The 15,616-nt window shown below is 38.7% G+C and overlaps 1 protein-coding gene across 5 annotated transcripts in view; it reads right to left on the reverse strand.

The window, feature by feature from the left end:
• Positions 1 to 4,057: 4,057 nt before the first annotated feature.
• Positions 4,058 to 15,616, reverse strand: part of osbpl1a (oxysterol binding protein-like 1A) — a 37,085-nt gene continuing 25,526 nt past the window's right edge. For 3 of the 5 annotated variants that reach the window (XM_074636059.1, XM_074636057.1, XM_074636060.1), the window contains 12 exons: positions 14,917 to 14,992; positions 13,945 to 14,079; positions 13,707 to 13,804; positions 13,422 to 13,604; positions 12,106 to 12,213; positions 11,777 to 11,866; positions 10,061 to 10,187; positions 9,688 to 9,801; positions 8,703 to 8,826; positions 8,525 to 8,615; positions 7,131 to 7,151; positions 4,231 to 4,908 (listed from right to left, as the gene is read on the reverse strand). In XM_074636059.1, the coding sequence (XP_074492160.1) occupies positions 4,806 to 4,908; positions 7,131 to 7,151; positions 8,525 to 8,615; positions 8,703 to 8,826; positions 9,688 to 9,801; positions 10,061 to 10,187; positions 11,777 to 11,866; positions 12,106 to 12,213; positions 13,422 to 13,604; positions 13,707 to 13,804; positions 13,945 to 14,079; positions 14,917 to 14,992 (1,270 nt within the window). In that variant the 3' untranslated portion in view covers positions 4,231 to 4,805. Of the gene's footprint in view, positions 4,909 to 7,130; positions 7,152 to 8,524; positions 8,616 to 8,702; positions 8,827 to 9,687; positions 9,802 to 10,060; positions 10,188 to 11,776; positions 11,867 to 12,105; positions 12,214 to 13,421; positions 13,605 to 13,706; positions 13,805 to 13,944; positions 14,080 to 14,916; positions 14,993 to 15,616 lie in introns of all 5 variants that reach the window. The other 2 variants (XM_074636055.1, XM_074636058.1) reach the window with 2 other exon arrangements.

The raw sequence follows: 15,616 nt of genomic DNA on the forward strand, positions 1-15,616 counted from the left end.
GTATCGTATCGTATCGTATCGTATCGTATCGTATCGTATCGTATCGTATGCCTCCTTATTCGAGGCCTGCTTTGATAGGCTGTAGTCAGAAGTGCCTTAATATTACTTAATGCCCCGGGGCTACAAACATTTTGGAGGCCCTTCCCTTCTTTCACAATATACCACGGCAACATTAATTCAGCACCCCCCGTTAAAGGACAGCGACAAATTATAAATGGAGTGCCGTGCCCTCACAATCGGTAAACAGAAACTCATCAGTATAAGATAATACATCAACAATATGTCAAGACAAAGCTATCAGCCAAACAGGTCTGTGTGCACAGCAGCAACACAACAAGATCAGTCTTTTCAATTGATCGATATGTAAGAGATAATGTACAGCGAGCCGGTCATTGTTGTGAAATAAACTCCCTGACCGCTGTTGGCTGCAGTCTTCTGTTCTGTCACCCTGAACAGGACTAAATGAAACACAAAGGCAGCTACTATGGTGACCCCTATTAACTTCACAATTAGCACCGTGTGTAAAAGAGGTCCGGCTTTCACTCACCGAACGTGTGAAGAGGAACAGTCTGGAGGTGGAGTCACATTCGTCTCTTTACTCAGCCCTGAAAAACAAAGTGATAAATAAATAAATAGCAGTAAATATACACTTATTCTTACTTGCTCACAAGTAGAGCTGAAGGGATTAATTGATTAATCGATTTGATGTCAACTATTAAATTAATTGCCAACTATTTTGATAATTGATTAATCAGTTTGAGTAATTTTTTAAGAAAAATAAGTCTAAATTCTCTGTTTTCAGCTTCTTAAATGTGAATATTTTCTGGTTTCTTTACTCCTCTATGACAGTAAACTGAATATCTTTGAGTTGTGGACAAAATAAGACATTTGAGGACGTCACCTTGGGCTTTGGGAAACACTGACATTTTATAGACCAAATAACTAATCGATTAATCGAGAAAATAATCAACAGATTATTAATCAACAAGGGAAATAATTGTTAATTACAGCCCTAACAGTGTGTCAGCTAAAAGAGATCACTTACCAAACGTGTGAAGAGGAACAGTCTGGAGGTGAAGTCACATTCGTCTCTATTCAACTGCACTCAGCCCTGAAATACAAAGTGATAAATAAATAAATTAAATAGTAAAAACTATACAGTCATTCCAACATTGAGTGCTCACAAGTACACCATTTGCTATCTTTTAGCAACATGAAAAACATCTAACAGTATATTAAAACATCATTATCCTTGTAGTCACTAAGACAACAACCCTCGCTCTTGAACTTGTCTTGTTAGCGTCTCCATTGCTGGACCTTGCTCTGTTATAATTTTATCTCAATACAACTAACTATATGAAAGTCCCTGTACGTTTTTCATTATTCCTGGCCGTCCTGTATTATTTTCAACCCTTTACATAAGCCTTTCTTCTCGTTTTGTTCCCTAATGGATAGCTGTGTGAGAAATGTAATTTCGGTTCCCCTCATTCACATGCAAATCACTCCTCAGTCCAAACATATACTCTGCTTCTCTGTTCCTCTGGGTTTCTTTTATTTCTCTTACAGCCACTGAAAAACATTTTAGCATTCGTTCACCTTTCTCTCTGGTTATCCTCTAATCAACCAATTCATCAATCCAAAACTTTTATCACAGACTCAGGATCCAGATAAAAGATAAGAGATTACATTGAATAAATTACATACTAAATCACAACAACAAATTAAGGTTTAAAAAGAATATAAATCAGTGTCCTACAGAGAGACAATAATACCAATGTCTCCATAGCATGGCCGATACTCCCTCACATATCGTGGTGTACAAATACGGAACGCCAAAATACATTTTATCAAGAGCTCGTTATCCTTAGAACATTTTAAAAGGAAATTATCATCACATTTAATTAATGATGTCTAATTATCTTTTGATATGTTTAAATATATATTTTCTTTTCTTCTGCACTGTTTTTTGTATGTATTTCATTTTTATTGGATTGTTTTCCACTGTTTGGTTTGGTTTTTCTGCACATTTTGTGTGCTTCTTGTTGTTTAACTTTTGTTGTATTTTTGTAAAATTACGTTAGTTTAGATCTTTCTTCCTTTTTTGTTATTGTTATTTTTTTCTCCTGGAGTTGGTGGGGAAGTCCTTTGTATAAGTCTGTGGCTTCTTGACCTCTCCTGACACATTTCTTTTTTTCTTTTTTCGTTGACTGGATTTTTTGCAGTTTTATATATGTGCAAATAAAAAAAATAAATAAAAACATTAGCTGGGATTGGTACTAAAGTTATGTTTGATGAGCCCAAGATGATTTCATTTTCAGGGTAATTTAGCTAGCAAATAAATTTGTACATGAGTTTTCTTATAACAGTTTTGACTCTTGCAGTCACAAACATTTCTCTTACACCATCAAGGTCTCTTCAGTAATATTCTCATAGCATCACTATAAGCTACTTGAAATCTCTGTAAGCTGCTTTTATGTAGTTTCCACCACAAGTTTGCGGATATAGTGGTGTACAATATGCTCTGAACAGACACATCTTCACTCCATCTGTACATACAACTTTTGTTTTACATGCCAAGTCTCCATGTTGTACAATGTTAATGAGAGCTCTGCTAACTCAACTGCCAAGTCCATTATCTTCTAAGAAAAAGACGTCTTCTGGATGTTCTTGAATTGCGCCATGCATCACATATATGTCGTTTGTCAATTTAAAACATCATTTTGTAAGACAAGAAAGTCACAGTTTGTCGTATTTTTATTTAGTTTTGTGTGAAACCGTTGAATAAACTATTTACGTCTCTCGTCTCGTACAATATACGTCACCAACACTAGCTAGCTTTAGCTGTTATCTATGTTCGACGCACAAATGAACCGATGTGTTTTATCCAGGTCTTTTTATTAGCCGGGAATAGAAAGAACGATTAAGACCCGTTGCTAATGTGAGTACATCCCAGTAGGAAACACAGTCATCGTAGCTTCAGAGAGAGAGAAGAGTGTGTCGTCTTTCTAATTACGAAGTTTCACAGTCTGATATCAAAGAGAATAAACTCCGGTGTTTTTGTTTTTACAATAGCCGCTGTCGCCATTTTGAAACCGAAACCGCTTATTATATTTATAATATTTTATTGTTCAACACAAGCCATTTCGGTAGAATATGACAAAAGAATCGAAATCATTTTGTTTTACTTTTTTACGGCACTTTGTAGGCGGACGTTTTACTGGCTTCTGGAAGTCGCTTTCAGTCCAAAATGGCAGAAGCGTAGCTCTGCTGCTGGGCGCCGTTGCAATGGAACGAACAATTGACTTTCACTTCTTGGCAATATACGTTCTTTGCTTATACGTCAACATTTTTACAACAAATTGGGACATACTATGCACTACATACTCAATATGTGTACTATCGGTTAACATACTTTTGTGTGAATAAACACACGTTTTGTATCTATGTTTTTCGGACGCACTGAGCAATAATTTGTCGTTTCTAAAAAAAATGTCATACTAACAAAGATTGAGATATTACTCATTGTCAACAATCCCAGTTTTTCAAAAGATTAGATAAACATTATTAATTTGATTATTATCCTATCAATATTATATACATACAATGATAGGGCTAAAAAGAATACCCTCCTTTTTTTATTTTTAAAAGGTACTGATTTTAAAACATATGATTGACCAAGACAACGGTTTGTGAGGATCAAATTCTGAATTAATTTAAAATATATATTACGCCTAGCAAAGTTAAATCTTATACCTACAGTTAAATCAAAGCTTTATTGATGTTACAGAGACGTCTGTTATGAACGTTGTTGTCACTACCACATTGCATTGTGGGATATTTTTGCCACCATAAGTGTCCAGCGTTGCATACTGTAATATCTCACCGGAAATAGTATGCAATTTGCATACTTTTAGTTTCATACTGAGGTTTCGGATATACTAAAATATCTCACATACTGTTTTAGCGTACTAAATAGCATGTTAGTATGGAATTTTGGACACAACCTGCGACTTGCAACCCAAGCATGCGTCACATAAATGGTAAAAACATACATGAACACACTGAAGTGTTTTATTTCAGTTTCCAATAAAATACTTTCAATGCTCTATAAGGAGGCCTTAAAATCCAATAGTTTCTTCATCATGTGACCTTATAATCAACTTGATTTAGTCTGTCTGACGGGTGGAATGATACAAGCAGTTTAATTTTCACAAAAAATATGAATAAACCTTTTCATTCTTATGTGTTTAAGACTTTATGCAGTCACAGCAGACACAGAATTCAACGGACAAAACAATCAAAACTAGTGCCAGTCGAGTGTAATATTGATATAGAAAATATACTGCGAGTATGTTTTCTAAGCTTTTACAAGGTAAATACATCAGGAGAAACCACCTCATATCGACTGACAGCTAGTGGGAATGTGAGATATGATGAGGTCATTGGTGGTTGGATTTGTGTAAATTATATATACAGATATACATTTAGAGTCAAACACTATTATTGACATTAAAAAGAAGATAGATGGACAATAAAACCTCTCCGCTGCGCTTAAAGTCCATTATGAACAGAAACAAACTGGTCTCAATGTAAATACAAATGCAACATTGTCAAACAACTTTACATTTCATCATTTTTAAATATTGATTTAGACATTTTTATGCACAATTTCAAAGCAGATTAAGGCCACGCAGTTTAAGTATTATTGCTCGTAGTTATTATTTAAAAAAAAAGAAAAAACAGTTAATGCGGCTCCGTATAGAGGACACTGTGTGGTGCTCATTTCTCTGAGCAGGAAATGTCCGTTAGTAAATGTCTGGCATCTGGCTGTATTTCCTGTCCCAGTAGCCACCACAGAAGAGCCAGTCCTGGGAGCTGGTGTGGGGGTTTGGCCCCTGCAGAAACCACCTGAAAAACACATCAGCATTCAGTTTGAGCTCCTATCAAACCAAAAATGACACCAGCCATAAAATCACAACTCAAACAAATCAGGGAAAGTGAGAGAAGAAGGTCAGGCATGCTTCATCACAGGGTTATGGGTAATGTGCACGGGAGTCATTTGCTTTAGACTAAAATTAAAGGAATACTTCACCACAATTTGTATATCAATTTCTGTGTTACCTTGAATTCTTGAAGAAAACTTTGTTTCTCTTGATGAATTGAAGTAAATGGGGGCTGCGTTTAACAACAGCAAAACTAATTATTTTACTTTGATTTAATTTTTAACTATTTTAAACTATTTTTTAATAAAAAATTAGGGCTGTCCTCAACCAAAGACATTCCCAGTCAACTAACACTCACACAATTTTGTCGACTAGTCGATTAGTTGAATTAATCAACAGTAAAACTGAGTTTCTCCACAAAGAGTCACACAAAAGCACCACTTTAAATCTGGTGTTTATCAGAGATGTGCTCATACGTTTCTTGGAAATAAGTTATTCAGCATGAAAAAAGCTAAAAGGTTCCATATTGTAAAAAGTGAGGTTTTCATGTCATTTATATTATAAAGTAGGTTTAAGTGATATATAAATACTGTGAAAGTATCGAAACGCTCAATCTACATAGAAATACCCACAGCCTGTATTCAGAAACTGTGCCTTTGAAACAAGCTGTCTGGATTTCTGTCCATTTGTGATGTCACAAATCTACAATATATAACCCATTTCCCAGTTTTAAACGTAAATATTCTAAATGTGTCCCAGTTTATTTCCGATTGCAGTGTATATAAATAACATCAGCTGACAGGAAGTAAACATGGACCCCAATCTGTTGCCTAGTAATGCAATTCCGTTGAAATTCACTAAAACGAAGCGTTTCAGACAAAGGGGAATGCAGGTAAATTCAGGCAGACAGTATGAGGAAAATAACGTTTTTTTAAAACATTAAAGCATGTAAAGATGTTCTAGTAGAAACACCAAATACATGTATGAACCTGAAAATGACCATGATATGGGACCTTTAAAAAATGACCAATCGTCTAAAGAAATGTTAGACGACTAAGACCAAAACGACTGATTATTCGACTAATCGACTAAGAGAGGACAGCCCTAATCAAAACGGTCAGAGCAAGTGGCGTAGTATTAGGAGCGTGAGAGTCCGCTAACGGTGGTAGGGGAGGTGGATGGGTCAAACAAGCACAAGACTTTCAAGCAGGAGACTGGTGTTTGTGTCCTGTGTGAAATTAAAAGTAACGTCAGTCTTTAGTCACGTGACTCTTTAGTATCGTTGGTCCCGTGAGTTACATGAGTCGGTAGTCACTCAGTAGTCACGTGAGTCGCTAGTCAGTGAAGTTAACGTCAACCACGACCGTTTCCTAACCCAAACTAAGTGGTTGTGTTGCCTAAACCTAGCCTTCTGTGAAAAGGGAAGTTTATTTTGAAAGGACACTATGCATGTAACGAGCGTATATTGACACGACATCCCCGGTCCTTCCAAAAGTAATGCTAGAGGGGAACCCCTTGCTTCGGTCTCCGACGCCGAGGGGCGCTGACCAAGCGGCGGTATTTGACGAGCTGGGAGTGAGAATGTGTTGGTTTGGGAAGCCGTGATCATACGACTGGATACATGAGACTTGGATTCTTCTGCATGATCTGTGTGAGAGTTTGTAAACGGATGTTTTGATATAAATTAGTTTTGCTGTTGTCAATTCATCAAGACTTTTCTCAGTTTTTTGGATTCTTCGTTCATGCGAGAAAAACAAACTTTTCTTCAAGAATTCAAGGTAACACAAGGTGAGTAATTTATATTCAAATGATCTTGGGGAGTGAAGTATTCCTTTAACTTTGTATTGTTTTTATCTCTGCTGCATGAAAAGCAAAGAGAGAGCGATGATTAGGGGGAGAGGACCCCTGTGGTGTTTGAGTATTTCCACCAAGTGCCAGGAAGCCGCCATGCTGGTGGAAGGAGAGCAGATTAATCACTTTGTCTCCAAACTGTGATTCTATCATCGCTGATTCTCTATCATATCTTAACGGAAAGCAGGACGCAGTCATAATAAGAGAGTAAGAGAGAGAGAGAGAGAGATAAGATTTAAATTTAGGGAATACAAAGTGTTTGGAAACACTCAGACAAGGTCACATGATCACATCACACATTTCTGGCACATCAATCACACAGCGAGCAGCTCTAACCTTGGGCCCAGGGCAGGAATCCTTAACATCAAAGAGAGGATGCAACAGAAAAACAAGTCAGATGAAGAGAAGATGGAGATTTAGCTCCAGCATTTCAAAGCAAACAGAAAGAGATGATAACATCGCAGCATTAAAGACAGAAACTGTATGTTTTGGCCACAATTAAAACTGCATATAAAGTAAATGTAAATTAGTAGAGTTAAGCTAAATAAACAGAGGGTAATCTGAGCTGATAATGTTCAACATTTTGGGAAAAAAAATTGTTTGTTTTCTTGCTGAGATTCTCATCTAATTCTTGGCAAGAAAGGGGAAAAGTGCATTTCCTTTAAAGACAGAAAACTGCATATAAAGTTAATGAAAATTACACGAATGCCACTTCATTTTAGCAGACTGAACAGAGGGTAATCTGAGTGGATGTTCACACTTTTATTGCCATTGTGTTAATATTTCCTTGAACTGACTGGTCCTTCAAGTAACAAAGACTGCAGTGATATCTATGTTTAGTGATGTTTCTCAGTGGGGTTGTATGAGGGCAGCAGCAAAACGGATTTTAGACACCTAAAAATATCAGTTTAAGTGTACGCTATATTTAAAATATTTTCACCTCTTAACCTTGCCATCAGACATGATGAACTGATGTTCTCTATGCTCTCTTCAAAGCGACCAGACTCCATTAACAAAAACGGTAATTTAACATCTCAGAACACGGGAGTTTCTGATCTACAGCTGCCTCGATCAGTTATTTACTTAGTTTAGTTAGTTTGTGTTATTGTGTGACTTTGGTGAATCCAAACTAACTTTTAAAAAAACAGAAGTCACACAATAACACAAACAAACTAACCAATCAAGGCAGCGGTAGACCAGCAACTCCTGTGTTCTGCAATGTAAAATGACTGTTTTTGTCAATGGAGTCTGGTGGCTTTGAAGAGAGCATAGATAACGGCTTCAGTTCCCCGTCAGAAAGGGCTGTCTGACAGCAAGTTAAATCGGGGAAAATATTCTAAATAAAGCGTACACTTAAACTGATATTGACATTTTTAGGTGTCTAAAACCCGTTTTGCTGCTGCCCCCGTCCACAGCTCTACATTGCTTTGCTCCCGTGCTGGTACTCCTGTCTGCTTCTGCAAACTCCATCTACTGTAGGTAATACACTGACTATGGAGAAGTACCTCATACAACCCCACTGAGAAACATCCAAACTGTTTGAGGGTTGTGTCTAGAAGGTAACCCCCAAGTTGCGAAACTCTCGTGAGATGGTTAAGGTTAGGTATTGTCCTCGAATGGTTAGGTTTGGTCGTCGGGCAGCAAGTCTCGCGAGAGTTTTCGCAACTTGAGGGTTACCTTCTAGACATGACCCACTTTGAGTTGTCCATTTTCATCATCACCAAACTCACCTCGTCTTCCACTCTTCATCAGACTTGGAGCGGTTCTTGCGAGCAGCTCTCTGTTTCTCCTCGAGCCTTTTCTTCTCCTCACTGGCGAGGTCTGTTGGAACAATAACATTTTCAGATTGTAGCGAGAGTATGCTTTTTTAAAGATTTTCAGTTCCGGTATGTTGCCATCAATTATTACCGATGTCACCGTTCTCCATGGCTCGTACGTCTGGCCTCAGCCTGCAGTCGGTCGGAGGGATGGCGCCCTCCATCTCTTTACGCAGCTCGTTTAGTTGCATTGCAAACGATGTGAAGCTGTACATCTGCAGTTAAAGACCAATTAGAACATTACAAACACAAAATGCATGCTGATTTTGAAACTGCGCTCCAGTTCAGCTCAATCACTTTATTATCCCAGATGGGAAACTTAATTTGCAGTCAGGCACACAAGATGAAAAGCAAAATACAGAACACCATAATACACAACACAACAATAAATCAATTCTAAATTACATGTGCAAATTAAGTTATTCGGTCTTTCTGTTTCCCTTTTTGAATGACTAATACAGACTACCGCCACCTGCTGGTGCGGAGCGTTATTTCCTCTCACGCAGGCGCAGAACGTACGTGCTATCTGGCCGTCGGCTGTAGTCTTTGCGGTGTGTTCAAATGACGACGAACGTGTTCAACAAACACAACGCTTTCACTCAGGAGACTGCTGGTCGTGTCCTGCGCATCACGTTACAATCAGCTTTTCGTTCGTGTTCCGTGTTCCCAATATTCGGCTTCATTTTCTCTGTACAAACGTAGTAGTTTTAAGCCATGTAGTTCTTTCCTAAACCTATACTATAGTGGTTTTGTTGTCTAATCCTAAAGTGACACCAAGGGTAACTAGAGTGATTTTGATGCCGAAAATAAAGTGACACCAAGGGGTGCGACAGTATGTGACGAGTTGGGATGAGAATGTGTTGAGTAGGCCCCTTTTGACCCACATCTATGGTGCTTATACTGACGACAACGCCTATTTAATGGCCTGATAACAGTCTCATCGGGTGCAGCGAAGGAGTTTATACTCCTATTGCTCTTGAACCGGGCTACTTGAGTTTCTAACTCAAAGTGGAGGGGGTGGTTAGTGCAGTCTAATACTCTCTAATGAAAGTTTATTGTGTCAGTTAATCACAGACCTCGGTGGAGTTGGCCGGTCTGGGTGCGATCCTCCACAGCAGCTGGCTGCCGGGAATCATCTCCACGGTGTCTGCAGCTGGAGAGGGAACCTCCTCCTGATCCTCACTGCCACCCTGAACACCAGAGACACGCAGATACAATGCTGCATATTAATCACGCTCTCTGTGAGATGCATTATTATTACAGTGTTTATTGATAGAATAACGTTAATTATGGATGTTAGCAGAGATCTCATGATATTATCATTTTTATCTGACTTGAAAATCACTGATATTTTCCATCAACTCTGTCATCAAACTGCATTATTCACACGATGAATCACAATAATAAGCCGATGTGATTCCCTGCTGTTCGGTAGGAGGCAGCTCATACCGCTTTGCTGCTTTTTTTCTCCGCCGCCCCTTTCTTGTCGTTTTTCTTATGCGCTTCGAAGGCGGCGGGGTCAACAACATACAGGCACTCTGTCCACTTCCCATAGAGAGCACACAGCTTCTTTTTACTGTGGAAAACATACAAACATACATATATAAATATCCTCAGGCACAAACACTAGACTTCAGTCAGACTGCGTGGTGTGTCTGAATATCTCATGGTTGCATGTTTGGTCTTGTTCTCGTGGTCATGCACATGTAATCGTGTCCAGACATTCACACTGAGTCATTGGGTCTGTCTGATTGAACCATCTCATCATGTTAGCTCATATTTCCTTCAGTCTTTTAAGTCCCTCAAAAGCTGGATTTGATGCCAATGAATTATTAACTGAATTATCAACTGTTGATTGATAATTAGCATGATAATTTGATTTTGTAATGGGCTCATTTAAACCAAAACGAGACACAAAGCAACTACATAGAGATGCAAAACAGCCAAAAAGAGATGCAAAATTACAACAAAGAGATGCTAAATGACAAAGAAATTATTTGTAACATAAGTCAACATTTCACAGGATCTGTGCCGCACTTCGCTACTAAGAGTTAGACTTTTCTCAACTTTTAGTTTGGCCGCACTTAGTTGCAGAATCAAATGCAGGTATTCATAGACATTGCATGGCTGCTCGCCGCTGCTCTGGTGTGAGTTCAGCGTAACCAAGTGGCTTTGTTGCCTAAACCTAACCGCCACTGTTTCACTATGTTATCAACGTGCAAACCTTCTGTGTCAAGATACAACGCAATGGGCTGCCCCCTGGGGGGCTTCTGCCCAAGCAGGAAAATATGACGAGCTGGGATGAGATCACGTCGGATGGGCTGGGAGCTGAGCAGCGGTTAATGTTTATCCGGGAGCCAAATTATCCGCAGAGGTTATCCTCCTCTCCAAAACAAATGGACCCAGTGATTAAAACCGGTAAATACACTGAACAAAGCAGTCTCACGTTAAACATCAGTGTTTCTCTGATGCTGTTTGGCAACACAGGAGGTCCCGGAGGGGCTGCTAGCCGAGCTGCCACTAACGTTTGCTCAGCTTGTTTCTCTGATAAATCCAAACGTCCGATGACTAAAATCTTTCATCCGATTAAAATATAGAGTTAATAAAATTAAAAAAAAGTGTAATAATAAAAAGTGTACCCTAAAAATGTGGCATAAAACTGGATATAAAGTCGGGATATGACGCCATTAACAGGTGACCGAATGAAACGCACCGTTACCTTGATTAAAATTACAGATTTCTCGAGGTTTGAAATTTAAGGATAATGAAAGAAAACAACTCAAAAAAATATATAACAGATGGGTCTAATCATTTTTAGACATTTTAATGCGGAAAAGTTACATATTATACCTTTAAAGTTGGAACTGTGCTCAGGGCATTGACCCCAGCTAACCTACTTACTTGAAGCTTATACTGTATAAACAGATTACTGAGTGATATTTGTTCTACAATACGGGAGCATGAATGAAGATGTTTAGGAAGGCATCGGCCAGATAAACTGTATACTCATAGTGTATGTTGCAATATGCATGCAGTATTCACAGAGATAAATAATTCATCGTGTCCACTATTTTCCGTCAGCATTCAAGACAAGAATATTAAGTATTTGTACCGAAGACTGCTCATTATTTAAATGACTTTTCTGAGCATCATGTGTCAGCTTACCTTTTATCCAGAATATACCCTTCAACCTTGTGTAGCTCTTTGCCGAAAAGGCCACACGGTTTGAAATTCAGGCAGCATCTTTCACCAGTTCTGGGTGAAAAAAAGGAGAAAAACAACATATAATCCTCTCACTCTCTGCGGGCTGAGTCATACAAAACTTCCTCTTCTGCTTTGTCTGTTTTCCTCCATGTTGGTCAAACTTCCTCAAAAAGTCAACTGTATCAGACCTTTCTTCTACTTGATAAATATGCAAAACATTTATCTATCATCTTTTAATAAGTAGTGTCTAATACAAACATTTTACTTACTGAATATTTTGGTCCTCTTACCTGTGGTTGATCACCTCCACATTTCCGTACTGCTCGATCCACAGCTGACCCACGATGATGTTGTGAACACAACATGTAGGATTAGTCCATGTGTAGGCTTCATTGTACCTGGAGATAAAACAAGTATCAGTCTGGTTAACTCACTCTTGTCTTACTCTTAAGATGAGCAAAACTGTGGGCATGTATTTTTCTATCAAGAGAAATGACACACGTAAACCTGACATCCTAGTTAAAGGAGAGGTAATAAATATTGTTGAGAACTTCAAGTATCTGGGAGTAATCCTTGATTCTAACTTAAATTTTAAGAAACATTAAAAAAGGTCTCCAGAAGTGTCAAGAGCTAGTCTAATGGATTTTAGACATTTTAGAAGCCTCTAGCTGCTGCTACTCTTAATGCACTCAGTGATGTTCCTCTACTTATCTTACTGTGCTATAAGCTGATCCCAGGCAGGTGTGACTACACTAAAAATAATTATACACTCTTTACAAACAATTTGTGGAAATTCTTGATAAAAAAACAAGGAGCTATCATCATTGTACCATCATTCAAAAGTATAATTTATTGACCTTTGACTTTGTTTTGCAGATATGTGCGTGATGTTTAAATTAATTCATGGTCTTGGGCCACCACCACTTAAACAATGTGTGTCATTCTGCAGAGACAATGTTAGGGAGACCAGGGCTGAGGTTCAATAGTCTTTTTTCTTAGGAAGGTTCCTAACCGGGTGAAATGACCCAGAAGTATGTACAGTAAGTGGCAGCCATGATAAGAGCTGGTTGAATTCTTTAAATACTAAGGAAAGGTGCTTCAATGCTTCCTTTCTTATCTCCTTCAGGGTACACTGGACCATCCTTTAGGAAAGAAAAGGAGATAATGCCGTCCCACAATTCCTTGCGACAGCAACTTTAAAGCGGTGCGCCCCGTCGGCCGTCAATAACATCCGTCATCAAGTGAATGGTACAGCAACGAGTGCGGAAAAAAAACAACACGTCACACGTCACACAACGTCCACCATTGTGCAAGTACGATGTGGAATGAAAAAGAAAATATCTTTTCTTTTTTTTAAATGTGCATGTGTGACAAAAGTCTAGAGGCCACTCATACTGAGGAACATTAAAAGAGTTAGAAAACATTTTGTGTAAACCGTGTCAGAGCTCTAGTCAATCAGGTCTATTTGTCTTTTTTAAGAAGAGGAAGAGTTAATTGATATTATAGAAATTTCCCCTCAGGAATTAATAAAGTACCTACCTACTCTACCGTAGTTTTTTAAGAAAAGAAGCATGCCATCTTTTTTCAATCAACTAGAAGTTCTTACGTGGGCAGCTCCAGCGTGATGATGCCTTTCGGCTCCGCTTCCACACTCTTGCCCCAGAACTTGAGTTTGGGGTAGATGGATCCATGAAACACAAAGTCTTGCTTCAGGCCCTCAGCGTGGAAGGCGCTGACCGGAGGGTGGTGGCTCACCTGCTCCGATATCAGCCTAAAGCCCAGATCATCCCTGGGACCGCAGGGGGAAACAACAGGTGGGAACGTTAGAGGACGGACAAGTATTTAGTGTATAATCAGTGTTGAAATTGTGCTGTATAATAATCCCATTTACCTGACCAGTTCATAGGTTTCTCCCAGCAGAGGGTTGAACGGTTTACCTGTCCGCTCCCACTGCGACGCCACAGCGGACACTGCAAACGCAGCCACACTCTGCCAACAGCAGAAAAGCACAAACCCCAAATCATCCACACTAACCTCGGTAAGGTATAATCCTGTTAAAATATGTCCGTAATTGAGACTATTTCAGTAATGTGCACATGATGAGTCCAGGATGTTCCAGAGCGTACTACCTTCATCCTCTCAATAGAGTCTGAGCAGGCGTTGGCCTGGTGGATGAGGTACGTGTGCTCCATGTACTCCGTCAGACGCTGCAGGAAGCTGAGCGGCTCGTTGAAAATCACTGGCATTGTAATCTTGGAGAGTTCCTAAAATAGACAGGAAGAAGAATTATAATAATGCGCCAAGTGCTTCACATGAAAATGGACATGAGAATGAACACATGGACGGATTACCGAACACCGGGCACAGGCCCAGAGGCCCAACAGGTCAGGGAGCCCCTGGGCCAGAGCCTCGGTTTACTGCCTAGTTACTGCATTCACTAACATTTCTTGTTGGGAAGTCACAAAGAGACACAAAACCACTAAAAAGAGACGTCAAATGACTACAAAGAGATATAAAACAACCAAAAAGAGATGCAAAACAGTCAAAAAGAGATGCAAAATAACTACAAAGAGATGCAAAATGACAGCAAATAGATACAAAATGATTACAAAGAGATGCAAAACAACAACTACAAAGAAATGCAAAACAACCAAAAAGAGATACAAAACAAAAAAAGAGATGCAAAACTACAGAGATGCAGAACAACAAAAAAGAGATGCAAAACAACAACTAAAAAGAGATACAAAGCGGCTACGAAGAGATACAGAGCAACCAAAAAGAGATGCAAAACGACGAAAGAAATGCAAAACAGCCAAAAAGAGATGCAAAATGATTACAAAGAGATGCAAAACAGCCAAAAAGAGATGCAAAACAGCCAAAAAGAGATGCAAAATTACTACAAAGAGATGCAAAACAGCCAAAAAGAGATGCAAAATTACTACAAAAACACGCAAAACAGCCAAAAAGAGATGCAAAACAGCCAAAAAGAGATGCAAAATGACGACAAAGAGATGCAAAACAGCCAAAAAGAGATACAAAATGACTACAAAGACACGCAAAAGTACTACAACGAGAGATACAAAACAACTACATATTCTCACCATCCCAATGCAGTTCCTCAGGATACTCCAAATACTGAAGTCATTTCTTGAAAACATTGGTGCAGGTAAGCTGGCCCTAGAATAAAACACACACACATTAACTCACAGATGTATTAATACAAACCTTGAAGAAGTAATTACTTCTTCAAGGTTTGTAAGATGCATTGACTTTGTGCTATAGTGCTCTAAAAATAGACACTTTTCATCAGAGTAAATGTACCAACCAGACATATAATAGCTGCAGGCGTCATATCTTATTCAAGTGAATATAGTCAACAAAAGCCATGTAATGTATTGTATGACATACTGGAACAAAGCCCAGAGAGACCGGCGGGTATCAGTGATGGTAAAACAGGCCTGGAATCATCCATCAGCAGCACTTATATGTTGTTAGTCCAACAGATACAACGGACCAACCAGGTTAAACTGGTTAAACTGGACAAACATCAAATTGGAGTTTGGACAATATACTTAACCCTTATGCATCACTAGGGACATTTTTGGCTTTTTATTTTCTCTATAATTTAGTTTATGTTAATGCATATGAATTACATTTAAACAAGGATGAGTTTTTTTTTTCTTCTTTTGGAAGTTCAACCTCGGCTCGTACAATAAGTCTGTAATAAACTGTGCAGCCAAAATACACTCAGACCATTGAAGTGATAATCTCAAAGATTTTCATTTGAATAAATGTCTGTTA

This window comes from Sebastes fasciatus, chromosome 5 (assembly GCF_043250625.1).
Source record: "Sebastes fasciatus isolate fSebFas1 chromosome 5, fSebFas1.pri, whole genome shotgun sequence".
Classification (NCBI taxonomy): Eukaryota; Metazoa; Chordata; class Actinopteri; order Perciformes; family Sebastidae; genus Sebastes; species Sebastes fasciatus.